Here is a 13,062-nt window from a genome sequence, read left to right as displayed (position 1 = left end):
CTGGTTCCGCTGTATGGGAGGGGGAGGCCCTCATCACACAGCATCCCCCCACCTCCCTCCCTGGGGGCTGTGCCAATCCTTGGCTCACCTTCCTCCCAGCCCTCGGCGACACCAGCGAGCTCGTAATGCTTTTTCCGAAGCTCTCCCAGTTTTTGACGCTCCTTTTGCAGTTCGTTTTCTAGCTCCAGCACCCTAACCTGTGGGGAAAGTGGCCTTTGCTTTGAGCAGGGACCTGAGAACGGTCTCCTGTCGACCTAATCCCTTTGCTCTGTGGTCCAGGACTCACTGTCCAGGTTATCCATAGCTTACCCAGTCCTCAATTTCACCCTTGTCTCTGCTTTAATTTCTCCATCCTCTCGTTCATCCATCTATCCCAATGGCTTTTATGCTTTCTCACTGGGACCCTCTACTGGAAATGAATGATACTTTATGGTCCAAATGCCTAAATGGGAGTAGGGCTTATCTTACGTTCCTCTGATAAATCACTAACTAAAAACATACTACTCAGCTATTAAAAAAAATGAAAAATCTTGCCATGTGCAACAACATGGTTGGATCTAGAAGGTATTTTGAAAAGTGATGTAAGTCATAGAAAGACAAATACCATATGATCTCACCTAAATGTGGAATCTAAAGAACAAAACAAAATAACATGAAAGAGACTCACAGATGCAGAGAATAAACAGGTAGTTGACAGAGTGGAGGGGGAGGTTGGGGGGGGTGAAATATGTGAAGGGGATTAAGAGGTACAAACCTCCAGTTATAAAATAAATAAGTCACAAGGATATAATATACAGCATAAGGAATATGGTCAGTGGTATTGTAATAACTTTGTATGGAGACAGATAATCATTAGACTTATTGTGATGATTATTTTGTGATGTATGCAAATGTCAAATCACTATGTAGTATACCTGAAACTAATGTAACAGTGTACGGCAACTCTATTTCAATAAATAAAAAGAGAAACAATGGGAAGAAAAGGACAACTCTAATGTTTAGTCTATCTATATGATACATTCTAATCCAGTTGTAACCCATCTCCTTCAACCTCAGTTCTCTGGAAGTCTAGGCAGGAATCAAATACAATGGTTCTGGCATTTTTGAGGGGTTGGTATAACTTAGGGTTATTATTGTGCAGGAAAAGGCACAATCTCACTAAAGGAAGGGTTGGTTCTTGGCTATTCCTCCTCCTCATTAATTATTTTATTTATTATTGCAAGAAATATTTGCTGAGCACCCATAATGGACCCCAGGCTCTGTTACAGGTGCTGGAGACACAGTGGTGCCTGGACAGACAAGGTCCCTGCTTACCTCATGGCGGGAAGAGACAAACTAATGAACAAGAAAAGACCTGATCATAAAGCAAATGACACAGGGCGACTTAGTGATAAAGACTAAGGGTGGGCAGCAAAGGCTACTCTCAGGAAGTAACTTTTGACCGGGACAGAGTCATGAGGTGAGGTTGGAGCAATAGGCAAGGATCATTACGACTGCGGCCCACGGGCCAGGGGGAGGAGTCTGGGTATTACTCCAAGTCCAAAGGAAGCCAGCGGAAGATTTTAAGCAGGGAACTGACATGTCGTCATTTACATTTTTACAATATGTTGAGGCTGAATGCATTGAACATGGGCAGAGTGGAAGCAACTAGACCCAGTAAGGTGGTTCGGTTTTTTTTGCTTTTTAAACTTTTTATTATGGAAAATGTAAAACATATACAGAAGGATGGAGACTGGTACAGTGAACCCCACCATATACCTTTCATGTTGTTCCATCAACTACCAACTCGTGGCCAGACTTGTCTCAGCAATACTCTTTCCTGTTCTCCCTGCCCCGCCATGGGATAATTCTAAAACACATACTTGCATACAATATAGGTAAGTTGCTTCTGCAGTAGCTCAGCAGGAGACAACAGTGGCTTAGACTAGGTTAGGGAGATGGAAGACTGGAAAGGTTAAGGCTATGTTTTAGAGACTGAGAGCTGACAGGACTTGCTGGTAGGCTGGATGTGGAGGGGGAGGGAGAGGAACCAAGGACGACTCCCAGGTTTGGGGCTCAGCACCCAGGTGGGGGGTGGTGGTGCCATTTACTGCGAAAGAGAAAACCAGAGGAGGAACAGATTTGGGTGAGAGGGAAACCAAGAGACCTGTTCTGGACACACTAAGTCTGGATGCCTGTACTTCTTGGGCATGAAGTGGAGACATCCCGTAGGCAATTGAGCAAGTACAGAGCTCAAAGAGAAGAACGTGGGGACCTAAGTTGGGGAGAAGAATGGGGTATTTATCGGCACATAGATGGTATTTAAAATCAAGAGGGATGGGAAGAGAACAGAAGCAGGAGGGTGTAGGTGGAGGAGACTCAGGCCTGAGCCCAGTTCTTTCAGTGTCTACAGACACCTGGCATATGACTTTTCCTAAAAATGCTGAGTGACCCACCTATAGACTTCACCAGTCTCAAGCTGGACTTTACCCCAGGACTGTGACCAGAAATTCTAGAACAAGGATGTCAGGTATTTTCCAGGATCCTATTTTGCATGGCATAACTTTACTAAAACTGAGAAATGGCATCACCTTTGATGGGTTAACAGTGGATTGACTTAAAAAAAAAAAAACCTGAAGGTCATATACAAATAATTCATATTGAAAGTTTTCAAAAAATTGTCAATATAAGACTATTAAATACCAGTTTATGGTCTGCTTAGGAGAGAGCTGGTAATATTTTGAGGGGTGCCAGACCAAGACGGGGGGGCAAGAGTTAAGATTCTGATCTTTACTAATCACCTCTGTCCACCTCCGCTGTTTCTTCCAGCATCACTTACATTCATTCTTGGGGTGATATGTACCTCTGTGTTCATTTCCCCCGCGAGTTTCTCTGTGACTTCTCCCCATGGGAATAATATTTGGGGTCAGTGTCATAGGCCATAGAGTCTGACCAGACTTAGAGATGGAGTTCCTACCTGGGAATCCATCTCCTGGCGTTTGATCTGGGTCAGCGTCATGCTTGAGAAGTCCATGCTGTCTGCAATGATGGAAATAGGAGGGTCTTGTCGAATGACACCCCAGCTGACACTTACCTGAGAGGTGGCCGGTGCCAATGCTCTGCTGAAATGCTTGGTTTGTCATTTACCAACATACGCGTGAATGTAAGTGAGGGGTGGAGAGGGAGGAAGACAATGACAGGGTAACCAGGGTCAGACCCCACCCCAATGGACAATCAGGCCTGTGGAGTCATTTCTCTGAATTCAGAGAAATAGCTAAATGGAAAATCTAGCTAAGGCCTGTCCCTAGAGTGATGAATAGCATGCTTATGTGGCGTCTCAACTTTTGAGAAGGTAAGTTTGAATGTACAAAGATAAAAAATAAGACAGAATTTGGAAACAGGACTGTGGGAAATCGGAATCGTGGAGAAGAATGTAATGAGCAGCCACATAGGATGGATGAGAAAAGCATTGCTTCTGAAAGGCTACCTGTGTCCTCGATCTGTGATTTGCCAGAAATGGTTGAGGCCACAACTGCGGCGGTGGCCTGATTCACGCCCCGAGAGGCCTGCTGAAGCTGGGCCAGGTTTGGGCTGTCCTTATCAGCTTTCACCTGCCAGGACCAAGCAGATTTAGGGTCACACAACATAGAGCAGCAAGGATGGAATCAGATAGTCGGTCTGATGGTGCTTGACAAATATATGGGCTCTGCTGTGGTCACCAATCAACTCAAAAATCGGTACCTAGGGGGTCAACTCCTGGCATCTCTCTAATATCAAAAATCATTCCTGGGGCTTCCCTGGTGGCGCAGTGGTTAAGAATTCGCCTGCCAATGCAGGGAACACAGGTTTGAGCCCTGGTCCAGGAAGATCTCACATGTCGTGGAGCAGCGAAGCCTGTGTGCCACAACTACCGAGCCTGCACTCTAGAGCCTGCAAGCCACAACTACTGAAGCCCGTGAGCCACAACTACTGAAGCCCGTGAGCCACAACTACTGGAGCCCGTGAGCCACAACTACTGAAGCCTGTGTGCCTAGAGCCCGTGCTCCACAACAAGAGAAGCCACTGCAATGAGAAGCCCGCGCACCGCAACGAAGAGTAGCCCCCACTCGCTGCAACTAGAGGAAGCCTGCACTCAGCAACGAAGACCCAACACAGCCAAAAATAATAAATAAATTAAATAAATTAATTAAAAACAAAATCATTCCTGGCTTATTTGCTTGGTGGCCTTAAACTCTAGCTTTATCACTTATTTTGGGACAACAATAAATAAGGACAGTAAAAGAACACTCCCTGGGGAACTCTACAACTCATGGAAGGATTTTGGTGATGAGCTTTGCATTAGGATTAGCTGGGGCAATGGTTCAAATGTGGACCCTTTTGAAGAGAGGCAGACATTAACTGTGGAACTTCAGAGCCAAGCCAGGTAACCAGCTTACTGGGCCAGCATTTTCCTTATTTGAGCGCTCCTTGAATGTACGATTGCTCATCAGAGGTTGGCATGGCTGGACACTTAAAGGCCACTTGCAATAAAAATGATGAAGACAAAAGGCATGCACGTGGAGAGGTGGGTTAGAGGGGCTCCCTGCCGAAAGGCTTTTAGGGGGCCCTTGAAGGCAGAATTTTTATCTGGGACTCAACCTACCTGGATACAGGACAAATAATCAGTTCTTGGGGCCAGTGCCATGGTCCAGGTATATTTTCTAACCCAGTCAGAACATAGTGTCCTGGGAAGCCCAACACAGGTCCTACCTTGGATGCGGCCACAAGCTGGGCGGTGCTAGCAGCAATTTCATGCGAACAGACCATCAGCTCCTCAAATTTCCCTCGGCCTTGTACCACCAGATCAGCTGCATCCCTGACAGTCAGGAGAGAACCAGACGGGTTATGAAACTGACAGCTGCAACCCCTAATGACCTCACCTTTAGACCACTCCCATCACCCTGGCAGACAGGGAGCCCAGCCAGCCTGCCCCACCCCGTGTTGCTCCAGGAGACCCAGACTCCTTTTTTTTTTAATTTATTTGTTTTATACAGCAGATTCTTATTAGTTATCTATTTTATACATATTAGTGTATACATGTCAATCCCAATCGCCCAATTCATCCCACCACCACCACCCCCCACTTTCCCTCCTTGGTGTCCATACGTTTGTTCTCTACATCTGTGTCTCTATTTCTGCCTTGCAAACCAGTTCATCTGTACCATTTTTCTAGATTCCACATATATGCGTTAATATACAATATTTTTCTCTCTGACTTACTTCACTCTGTATGACAGTCTCTAGGACCATCCATGTCTCTACAAATGACCCAGTTTCGTTCCTTTTTATGGCTGAGTAATATTCCATTGTGTATATGTACCACATCTTTTTTATATTCAGACCCAGACTCCCTTTTAAACTTTCAGTCCTATTAACTTCCCTATCAACAGTTCATTTCTAGGGGGCAAATTTTTCCCCTTAGTTTTCCCCTCTAGGGTGGATCATTGGAAAGCAGGGTGAAGGTGAGGAGCCTTGGGAAGGACGGATACTTACACCATGACAGTGGCTCCCCAGCCCACAGCTTTAGAGGCTGAGATAAGTCCTTCTGTCCATCGAGAGTTCTTGGCATAAAACTCTTTAGGGGATGCTGTACCCTAGGGAAGTGAAAAATACTATTAGCTATCTTTTATTGTGTGCCTACTATGTGCCAGGTGCTTTTATATATATTATCCCATGCAGTCTTCACAGTAACCCCGAGGGGTGAGCATTATTATTCCCATTTTTAAAGATGAGAAAACTAAGATTCAGAGAGGCAAAAATACTTTCCCTAAGGATATGTAAGAAATAAATGGAAATAAATCCTCAGCTCTTCTGACTCCAAAGCCTATAGCATTTCTATCACATCCCAATATCTCTATATTGTATATATAAGAATATATATATTATTTATATGTATATACAAATAACTTATGATCTGAGGGGAGTCTAGCCGCTCTCTGTGATTTGCCAAAAGAGGACAGTGAATACACAGTGAGTGATTAAAAAAATAATTGCTATGGGGTGGGGGAGGGAATTGGAGGGAGCCAAAAGGTGTAACTTCCAGTTATAACATAAATAAGTACTAGGGATGTAATGTAGAACATGATAAATATAATGAACACTGCTGTATGTTATACATGAAAGATACTGAGACTAAATCCTAAGAGTTCTCATCAAAAGGAAAAAACTTTTTCTGTTTCTTTCATTTTGCATCTATAAGAGATGACGGTTCTTCACTAAACTTACTGGGATAATCGCTTCATATGCGTTGTCAAAGCATTATGTTGTACACCTTAAACTGATACAGCACTGTGTGTCAATTATATCTTAATAAAACTGAAAGAAAAATACAGTAATTCCTACTTGGAATTTTAAAATGCTTTTATGCTTTGGAAGTACCTGACAGTCTGAGAATGTACAGATACTCCTTACTCAGTCCCTCTTTCTATTTTGGGGGCAGAAAACATCACCTCTCGGACTGATAAAAAGTGCCACCAAAGCAGATACACCTTTGTTCTTTTTTTTTAAATTTATTTTTTTATACTGCAGGTTCTTATTAGTCATCAATTTTATACACATCAGTGTATACATGTCAATCCCAATCGCTCAATTCATCCCACCACCACCATCCCCACCCTCCTGCAGCTTTCCCCCTTTGGTGTCCATATGTTTGTTCTCTACATCTGTGTCTCAACTTCTGCCCTGCAAACTGGTTCATCTGTACCATTTTTCTAGGTTCCACATATACGCGTTAATATACGATATTTGTTTTTCTCTTTCTGACTTACTTCACTCTGTATGACAGTCTCTATGTCCATCCATGTCTCAACAAATGACCCAATTTCGTTCCTTTTTATGGCTGAGTAATACTCCATTGTATATATGTACCACAACTTCTTTATCCATTTGTCTGTCGATGGGCATTTAGGTTGCTTCCATGACCTGGCTATTGTAAATAGTGCTGCAATGAACACTGGGGTGCATGTGTCTATTTTTTTTTTTTTTTTTTTTGCGGTATGCGGGCCTCTCACTGTTGTGGCCTCCCCCGCTGCGGAGCACAGGCTCCGGACGCGCAGGCTCAGCGGCCATGGCCCACGGGCCCAGCCGCTCCGCGGCATATGGGATCCTCCCAGACCGGGGCACGAACCCGTATCCCCTGCATCGGCAGGCGGACTCTCAACCACTTGCGCCACCAGGGAGGCCCGCATGTGTCTTTTTGAATTATGGTTTTCTCTGGGTATATACCCAGTAGTGGGATTGCCGGATCATACGGTAATTCTGCTTTTAGTTTTTTAAGGATCCTCCATACTGTTCTCCATAGTGGCTGCATCAATTTACATTCTCACCAACAGTGCAAGAGGGTTCCCTTTTCTCCATACCGTCTCCATCATTTGATGTTTGTAGACTTTTTGCTGATGCCCATTCTAACTGGTGTGAGGTGATACCTCACTGTAGTTTTGATTTGCATTTCTCTCATAATTAGTGATGTTGAGCAGCTTGTCATGTGCTTCTTGGCCATCTGTATGTCTTCTTTGGAGAAATGTCTATTTAGGTCTTCTGCCCATTTTTGGATTTGGTTGTTTGTTTCTTTAATAATGAGCTGCATGAGCTGTTTATATATTTTGGAGATTAATCCTTTGTCCGTTGGTTCGTTTGCAAATATTTTCTCCCATTCTGAGGGTTGTCTTTTCGTCTTGTTTATGGTTTCCTTTGCTGTGCAAAAGCTTTGAAGTTTCATTAGGTCCCATTTGTTTATTTTTGTTTTTATTTCCATTACTCTAGGAGGTGGATCAAAAAAGATCTTGCTGTGATTTATGTCAAAGAGTGTTCTTCCTATGTTCTCCTCTAGGAGTTTTATAGTGTCTGGTCTTACATTTAGGTCTCAAATCCATTTTGAGGTTATTTTTGTGTATGGTGTTAGGGAGTGTTCTGATTTCATTCTTTTACATGTAGCTGTCCAGTTTTCTCAGAACCACTTATTGAAGAGACTGTCTTTTCTCCACGTATATCCTTGCCTCCTTTGTCATAGATTAGTTGACCATAGGTGTGCGAGTTTATCTCTGGGCTTTCTATCTTGTTCCATTGATCTATGTTTCTGTTTTTGTGCCAGTACCACATTGTCTTGGTTACTGTAGCTTTGTAGTATGGTCTGAAGTCAGGGAGTCTGATTCCTCCAGCTCCATTTTTTTCCCTCAAGACTGCTTTGGCTATTCGGGGTCTTTTGTGTCTCCATACAAATTTTAAGACTTTTTGTTCTAGTTCTGTAAAAAATGTCATTGGTAATTTGACAGGGATTGCATTGAATCTGTAGATTGCTTTGGGTAGCATAGTCATTTTCACAATATTGATTCTTCCAATCCAAGAACATGGTATATCTCTCCATCTGCTGGTATCAACTTTCTTTCATCAATGTCTTATAGTTTTCTGCATACAGGTCTTTTGTCTCCCTAGGTAGGTTTATTCCTAGGTATTTTATTCTTTTTGTTGCAATGGTAAATGGGAGTGTTTCCTTATTTACTCTTTCAGACTTTACATCATTAGTGTATAGGAATGCAAGAGCTTTCTGTGCATTAATTTTGTATCCTGCAACTTTCCCAAATTCATTGATTAGCTCTAGTAGTTTTCTGGTGGCATTTTTAGGATTCTCTATGTATAGTATCACGTCATCTGCAAACAGTGACAGTTTTACTTCTTGTTTTCCAATTTGTATTCCTTTTCTTTCTTTTCTTCTCTGATTGCCGTGGCTAGGACTTCCCAAACTATGTTGAATAATAGTGGTGAGAGTGGACATCCTTGTCTTGTTCCTGATCTTAGAGGAAATGCTTTCAGTTCTTCACCATTGAGAATGATGTTTGCTGTGGGTTTGTCGTATGTGGCCTTTATTAAGTTGAGGTAGGTTCCCTCTATGCCCACTTTCTGGAGAGTGTTTATCATAAATGGGTGTTGAATTTTGTCAAAAACTTTTTCTGCATCTATGGAGATGATCATATGATTTTTATTCTTCAGTTTGTTAATATGGTGTATCACATTGATTGATTTGCATATATTGAAGAATCCTTGCATCCCTGGGATAAATCCCACTTGATCATGGTGTATGATCCTTTTAATGTGTTGTTGGATTCTGTTTGCTAATATGTTGTTGAGGATTTTTGCATCTATATTCATCAGTGATATTGGTCTGTGATTTTCTTTTTTTGTAGTATCTTTGTCTGGTTTTGGTATCAGGGTGATGGTGGCCTCACAGAATGAGTTTGGGAGTGTTCCTTCCTCTGCAATTTTTTGGAAGAGTTTGAGAAGGATGGGTGTTAGCTCTTCTCTAAATGTTTGATAGAATTCACCTGTGAAGCCATCTGGTCCTGGACTTTTGTTTGTTGGAAGATTTTAAATCACAGTTTCCATTTCGTTACTTGTGATTGGTCTGTTCATATTTTCTATTTCTTCCTGATTCAGTCTTGGAAGGTTATACCTTTCTCAGAATTTGTCCATTTAATTGGCATAGAGTTGCTTTGTAGTAGTCTCTTAGGATGCCTTGTATTTCTGCAGTGTCTGTTGTAACTTCTCCTTTTTCATTTGTAATTTTATTGATTTGAGTCCTCTCCCTCTTTTTCTTGATGAGTCTGGCTGATGGTTTATCAATTTTCTTTACCTTCTCAAAGAACCAGCTTTTAGTTTTATTGATCTTTGCTATTGTTTTGTTTCTATTTCATTTATTTCTGCTCTGATCTTTATGATTTCTTTCCTTCTGCTAACTTTCGGTTTTGTTTGTTCTTCTTTCTCTAGTTCCTTTAGGTTAAGGTTAGATTATTTGAGATTTTTCTTGTTTCTTGAGGTAGGCTTGTATAGCTATAAACTTCCCTCTTAGAACTGCTTTTGCTGCATCCCATAGGTTTTGTACGTCATGCTTTCATTGTCATTTGTTTCTAGGTATTTTTTGATTTCCTCTTTGATTTCTTCAGTGATCTCTTGGTTATTTAGTAACGTATTGTTTAGCTTCCATGTGTTTGTGTTTTTTACGTTTTTTTCCCTGTAATTCATTTCTAATCTCACCATGTTGTGGTCAGAAAAGATGCTTGATATGATTTCAATTTTTTTTTTTAATAATTAAGGGTACTTTAATTAACTAATTAATTAATTTTTATTTTTTGCTGTGTTGGGTCTTCGTTTCTGTGCAAGGGTTTTCTCTAGTCGTGGCAAGCGGGGGTCACTCTTCATCGCGGTGCGCGGGCCTCTCACTGTCGTGGCCTCTCGTTGCGGAGCACAGGCTCCAGATGCGCAGGCTCAGTAGTTGTGGCTCACGGGCCTAGTTGCTCCGCGGCATGTGGGATCTTCCCAGACCAGGGCTCGAACCCATGTCCCCTGTATTAGCAGGCAGATTCTCAACCACTGCGCCACCAGGGAAGCCCAGATTTCAATTTTCTTAAATTTACTGAGGCTTGATTTGTGACCCAAGATGTGATCTATCCTGGAGAATGTTCCGTGCGCACTTGAGAAGAAATTGTAATCTGCTGTTTTTGGATGGAATGTCCTATAAATATCAATTAAATCTATCTGGTCTATTGTGTCATTTAAAGCTTCTGTTTCCTTATTTATTTTCATTTTGGATGATCTGTCCATTGGTGTAAGTAAGGTGTTAAAGTCCCCCACTATTATTGTGTTACTGTCAATTTCCTCTTTTATAGCTGTTAGCAGTTGCCTTATGTATTGAGGTGCTCCTATGTTGGGTGCATATATATTTATAATTGTTATCTCTTCTTCTTGGATTGATCCCTTGATCCTTATGTAGTGTCCTTCCTTGTCTCTTGTAACGTTCTTTATTTTAAAGTCTATTTTATCTGATATGAGTATAGCTACTCCAGCTTTCTTTTGATTTCCATTTGCATGGAATATCTTTTTCCATCCCCTCACTTTCAGTCTGTATGTGTCCCTAGGTCTGAAGTGGGTCTCTTGTAGACAGCATATATATGCGTCTTGTTTTTGTATCCATTCATCAAGCCTGTGTCTTTTGGTTGGAGCATTTAATCCATTCACGTTTAAGGTAATTATCAATATGTATGTTCCTATGACCATTTTCTTAATTGTTATGGGTTTGTTTTTGTAGGTCCTTTTCTTCTCTTGTGTTTCACACTTAGAGAAGTTCCTTTAGCATTTGTTGTAGACCTGTTCCTTCATCTGGTACATAGCCCTCTGCTCGTTCATCTTGTCTATCTTTCTGTGAATGTGGTTTTTGTTCCACAGGCTGCAGGATTGTAGTTCTTCTTGCTTCTGCTGTCTGCCCTCTGGTGGATGAGGCTATCTAAGAGGCTTGTGTAAGTTTCCTGATGGGAGGGACTGGTGGTGGGTAGAGCTGACTGTTACTCTGGTGGGCAGAGCTCAGTAAAACTTTATTCTGCTTGACTGCTGATGGGTGGGGCTGGGTTCCCTCCCTGTTGGTTGTTTGGCCTGAGGTAACCCAACACTGGAGCCTACCTGGGCTCTTTGGTGGGGCTAATGACAGACTCTGGAAGGGCTCACGCCAAGGAGTACTTCCCAGAACTTCTGCTGCCAGTGTCCTTGTCCCTACGGTGAGCCACAGGCACCCCCCGCCTCTGCAGGAGACCCTCCAACACTAGCAGGTAGGTCTGGTTCAGTCTCGCCTGGGGTCACTGCTCCTTCCCCTGGGTCCCGATGCGCACACTACTTTGTGTGTGCCCTCCAAGAGTGGAGTCTGTTTCCCCCAGTCCTGTCGAAGTCCTGCAGTCACATCCCACTAGGCTTCAAAGTCTGATTCTCTTGGAATTTCTCCTCTCGTTGCCGGACCCCCAGGTTGGGAAGCCTGACGTGCGGCTCAGAACCTTCACTCCAGTGGGTGGACTTCTGCTGTATAAGTGTTCTCCAGTCTGTGAGTCACCTACCCAGCAGTTATGGGATTTGATTTTACTGTGATTGCGCCCCTCCTACCGTCTCATTGTGGCTTCTCCTTTGTCTTTGGATGTGGGGTATCTTTTTTGGTGAGTTCCAGTGTCTTCCTGGCGATGACTGTCCAGCAGCTAGTTGTGATTCTGGTGTTCTCACAAGAGGGAGTGAGAGCACGTCCTTCTACTCCACCGTACATTTATGATGAGCCAGAAACATTTTACTCATCAAAATATTAAACAATTCTGGAACCTGAGAAGTTCAGACTCTGGGTGCTGGCAGATTTTACTTTTGATGAGACCCTGCTTCCTAGAAGGCTGGCAGTCATTTCACTGTAACATCACGTGGTAAATGGTATAGCTTTGTTCTTTATAGGATTGTTTTTAGGCTCATAGACCCCTCTCTGGACCTTTGTCTCCTGAGCTGCAGCCGCACACGGGGATGTGAGAAAGGAAAAAAGAGGCTGATGACACCAGCAAAGGAGCAAGAAAACTGAAGTGATGATGTTAACAGGGACGGAGGCAGAGTCTGTCTGAATCACTACGAGTTAACTGCCGTTGGAAAGAGACATGGCAGGGAGTTCCCCGGCAGTCCAGTGGTTAAGACCCTGTGCTTCCACTGCAGCAGGTGTGGGTTCAAGCATGCACAGAAAGAGACACGGGCAGAGCCCACAGTGGAGAGTCAGCACCAGGTTGGCATTTCTGATTTGCCTGGTTTTAAAAGTCCTCACTCCCTTCTCCGAGAGTCCAGACTTGCAATGAACACTGGGCTTCCATGGCAGGTTCCAGTGACATCCACCAGGGTGAATGAGCCTGCCACTGGAGGCTCTGACCAACTGCCCTGTGGGGACCTGGCCATGCCCCAGCTTCTTTCCATAGCATTTGTTGACATCCATGGGAGTGGCAGCTGTGCCCTCAGGTGGGCACATATGGCTGGACGGCAGCACACCTAGACCTCACTGAATGTGTATCGAGTAGACTCCACCTCTCACTGAGCTGGGAATCAGTAACCGATGTTTGCTCTGTCTAGGGCCCTCACCCATGCTTACCCGGCCACTCTCCACTATCTCTCTCTGGAGCTCCTTTGAGGCCACGATCAGGACCTGAATAGCCTGCATTAGGCTGGTACAGGAGCCAAGGATCCTGCAATAAGCAAAAACAACAAAAAAGTCAG

At 43.3% G+C, this 13,062-nt stretch overlaps 1 protein-coding gene across 2 annotated transcripts in view; it reads right to left on the bottom strand.

The window, feature by feature from the left end:
* The window catches only part of HIP1 (huntingtin interacting protein 1), a 151,451-nt gene that overhangs the window by 4,462 nt on the left and 133,927 nt on the right, over positions 1-13,062 (bottom strand). The window contains exons 25-30 of one of the 2 annotated variants that reach the window (XM_060120409.1): positions 12,938-13,031; positions 5,512-5,612; positions 4,729-4,834; positions 3,467-3,590; positions 2,957-3,018; positions 89-197 (exon numbers count right to left, since the gene is read on the bottom strand). In XM_060120409.1, coding sequence (XP_059976392.1) covers positions 89-197; positions 2,957-3,018; positions 3,467-3,590; positions 4,729-4,834; positions 5,512-5,612; positions 12,938-13,031 — 596 coding nt within the window. The remainder of the gene's footprint in view (positions 1-88; positions 198-2,956; positions 3,019-3,466; positions 3,591-4,728; positions 4,835-5,511; positions 5,613-12,937; positions 13,032-13,062) is intronic. The other variant, XM_060120410.1, reaches the window with a different exon arrangement.

This window comes from Mesoplodon densirostris, chromosome 16 (assembly GCF_025265405.1).
Source record: "Mesoplodon densirostris isolate mMesDen1 chromosome 16, mMesDen1 primary haplotype, whole genome shotgun sequence".
NCBI lineage: Eukaryota > Metazoa > Chordata > Mammalia > Artiodactyla > Ziphiidae > Mesoplodon > Mesoplodon densirostris.
The sequence above is the reverse complement of the archived record's forward strand: the minus strand, read 5'-3'. Positions and strand labels throughout refer to the sequence as shown.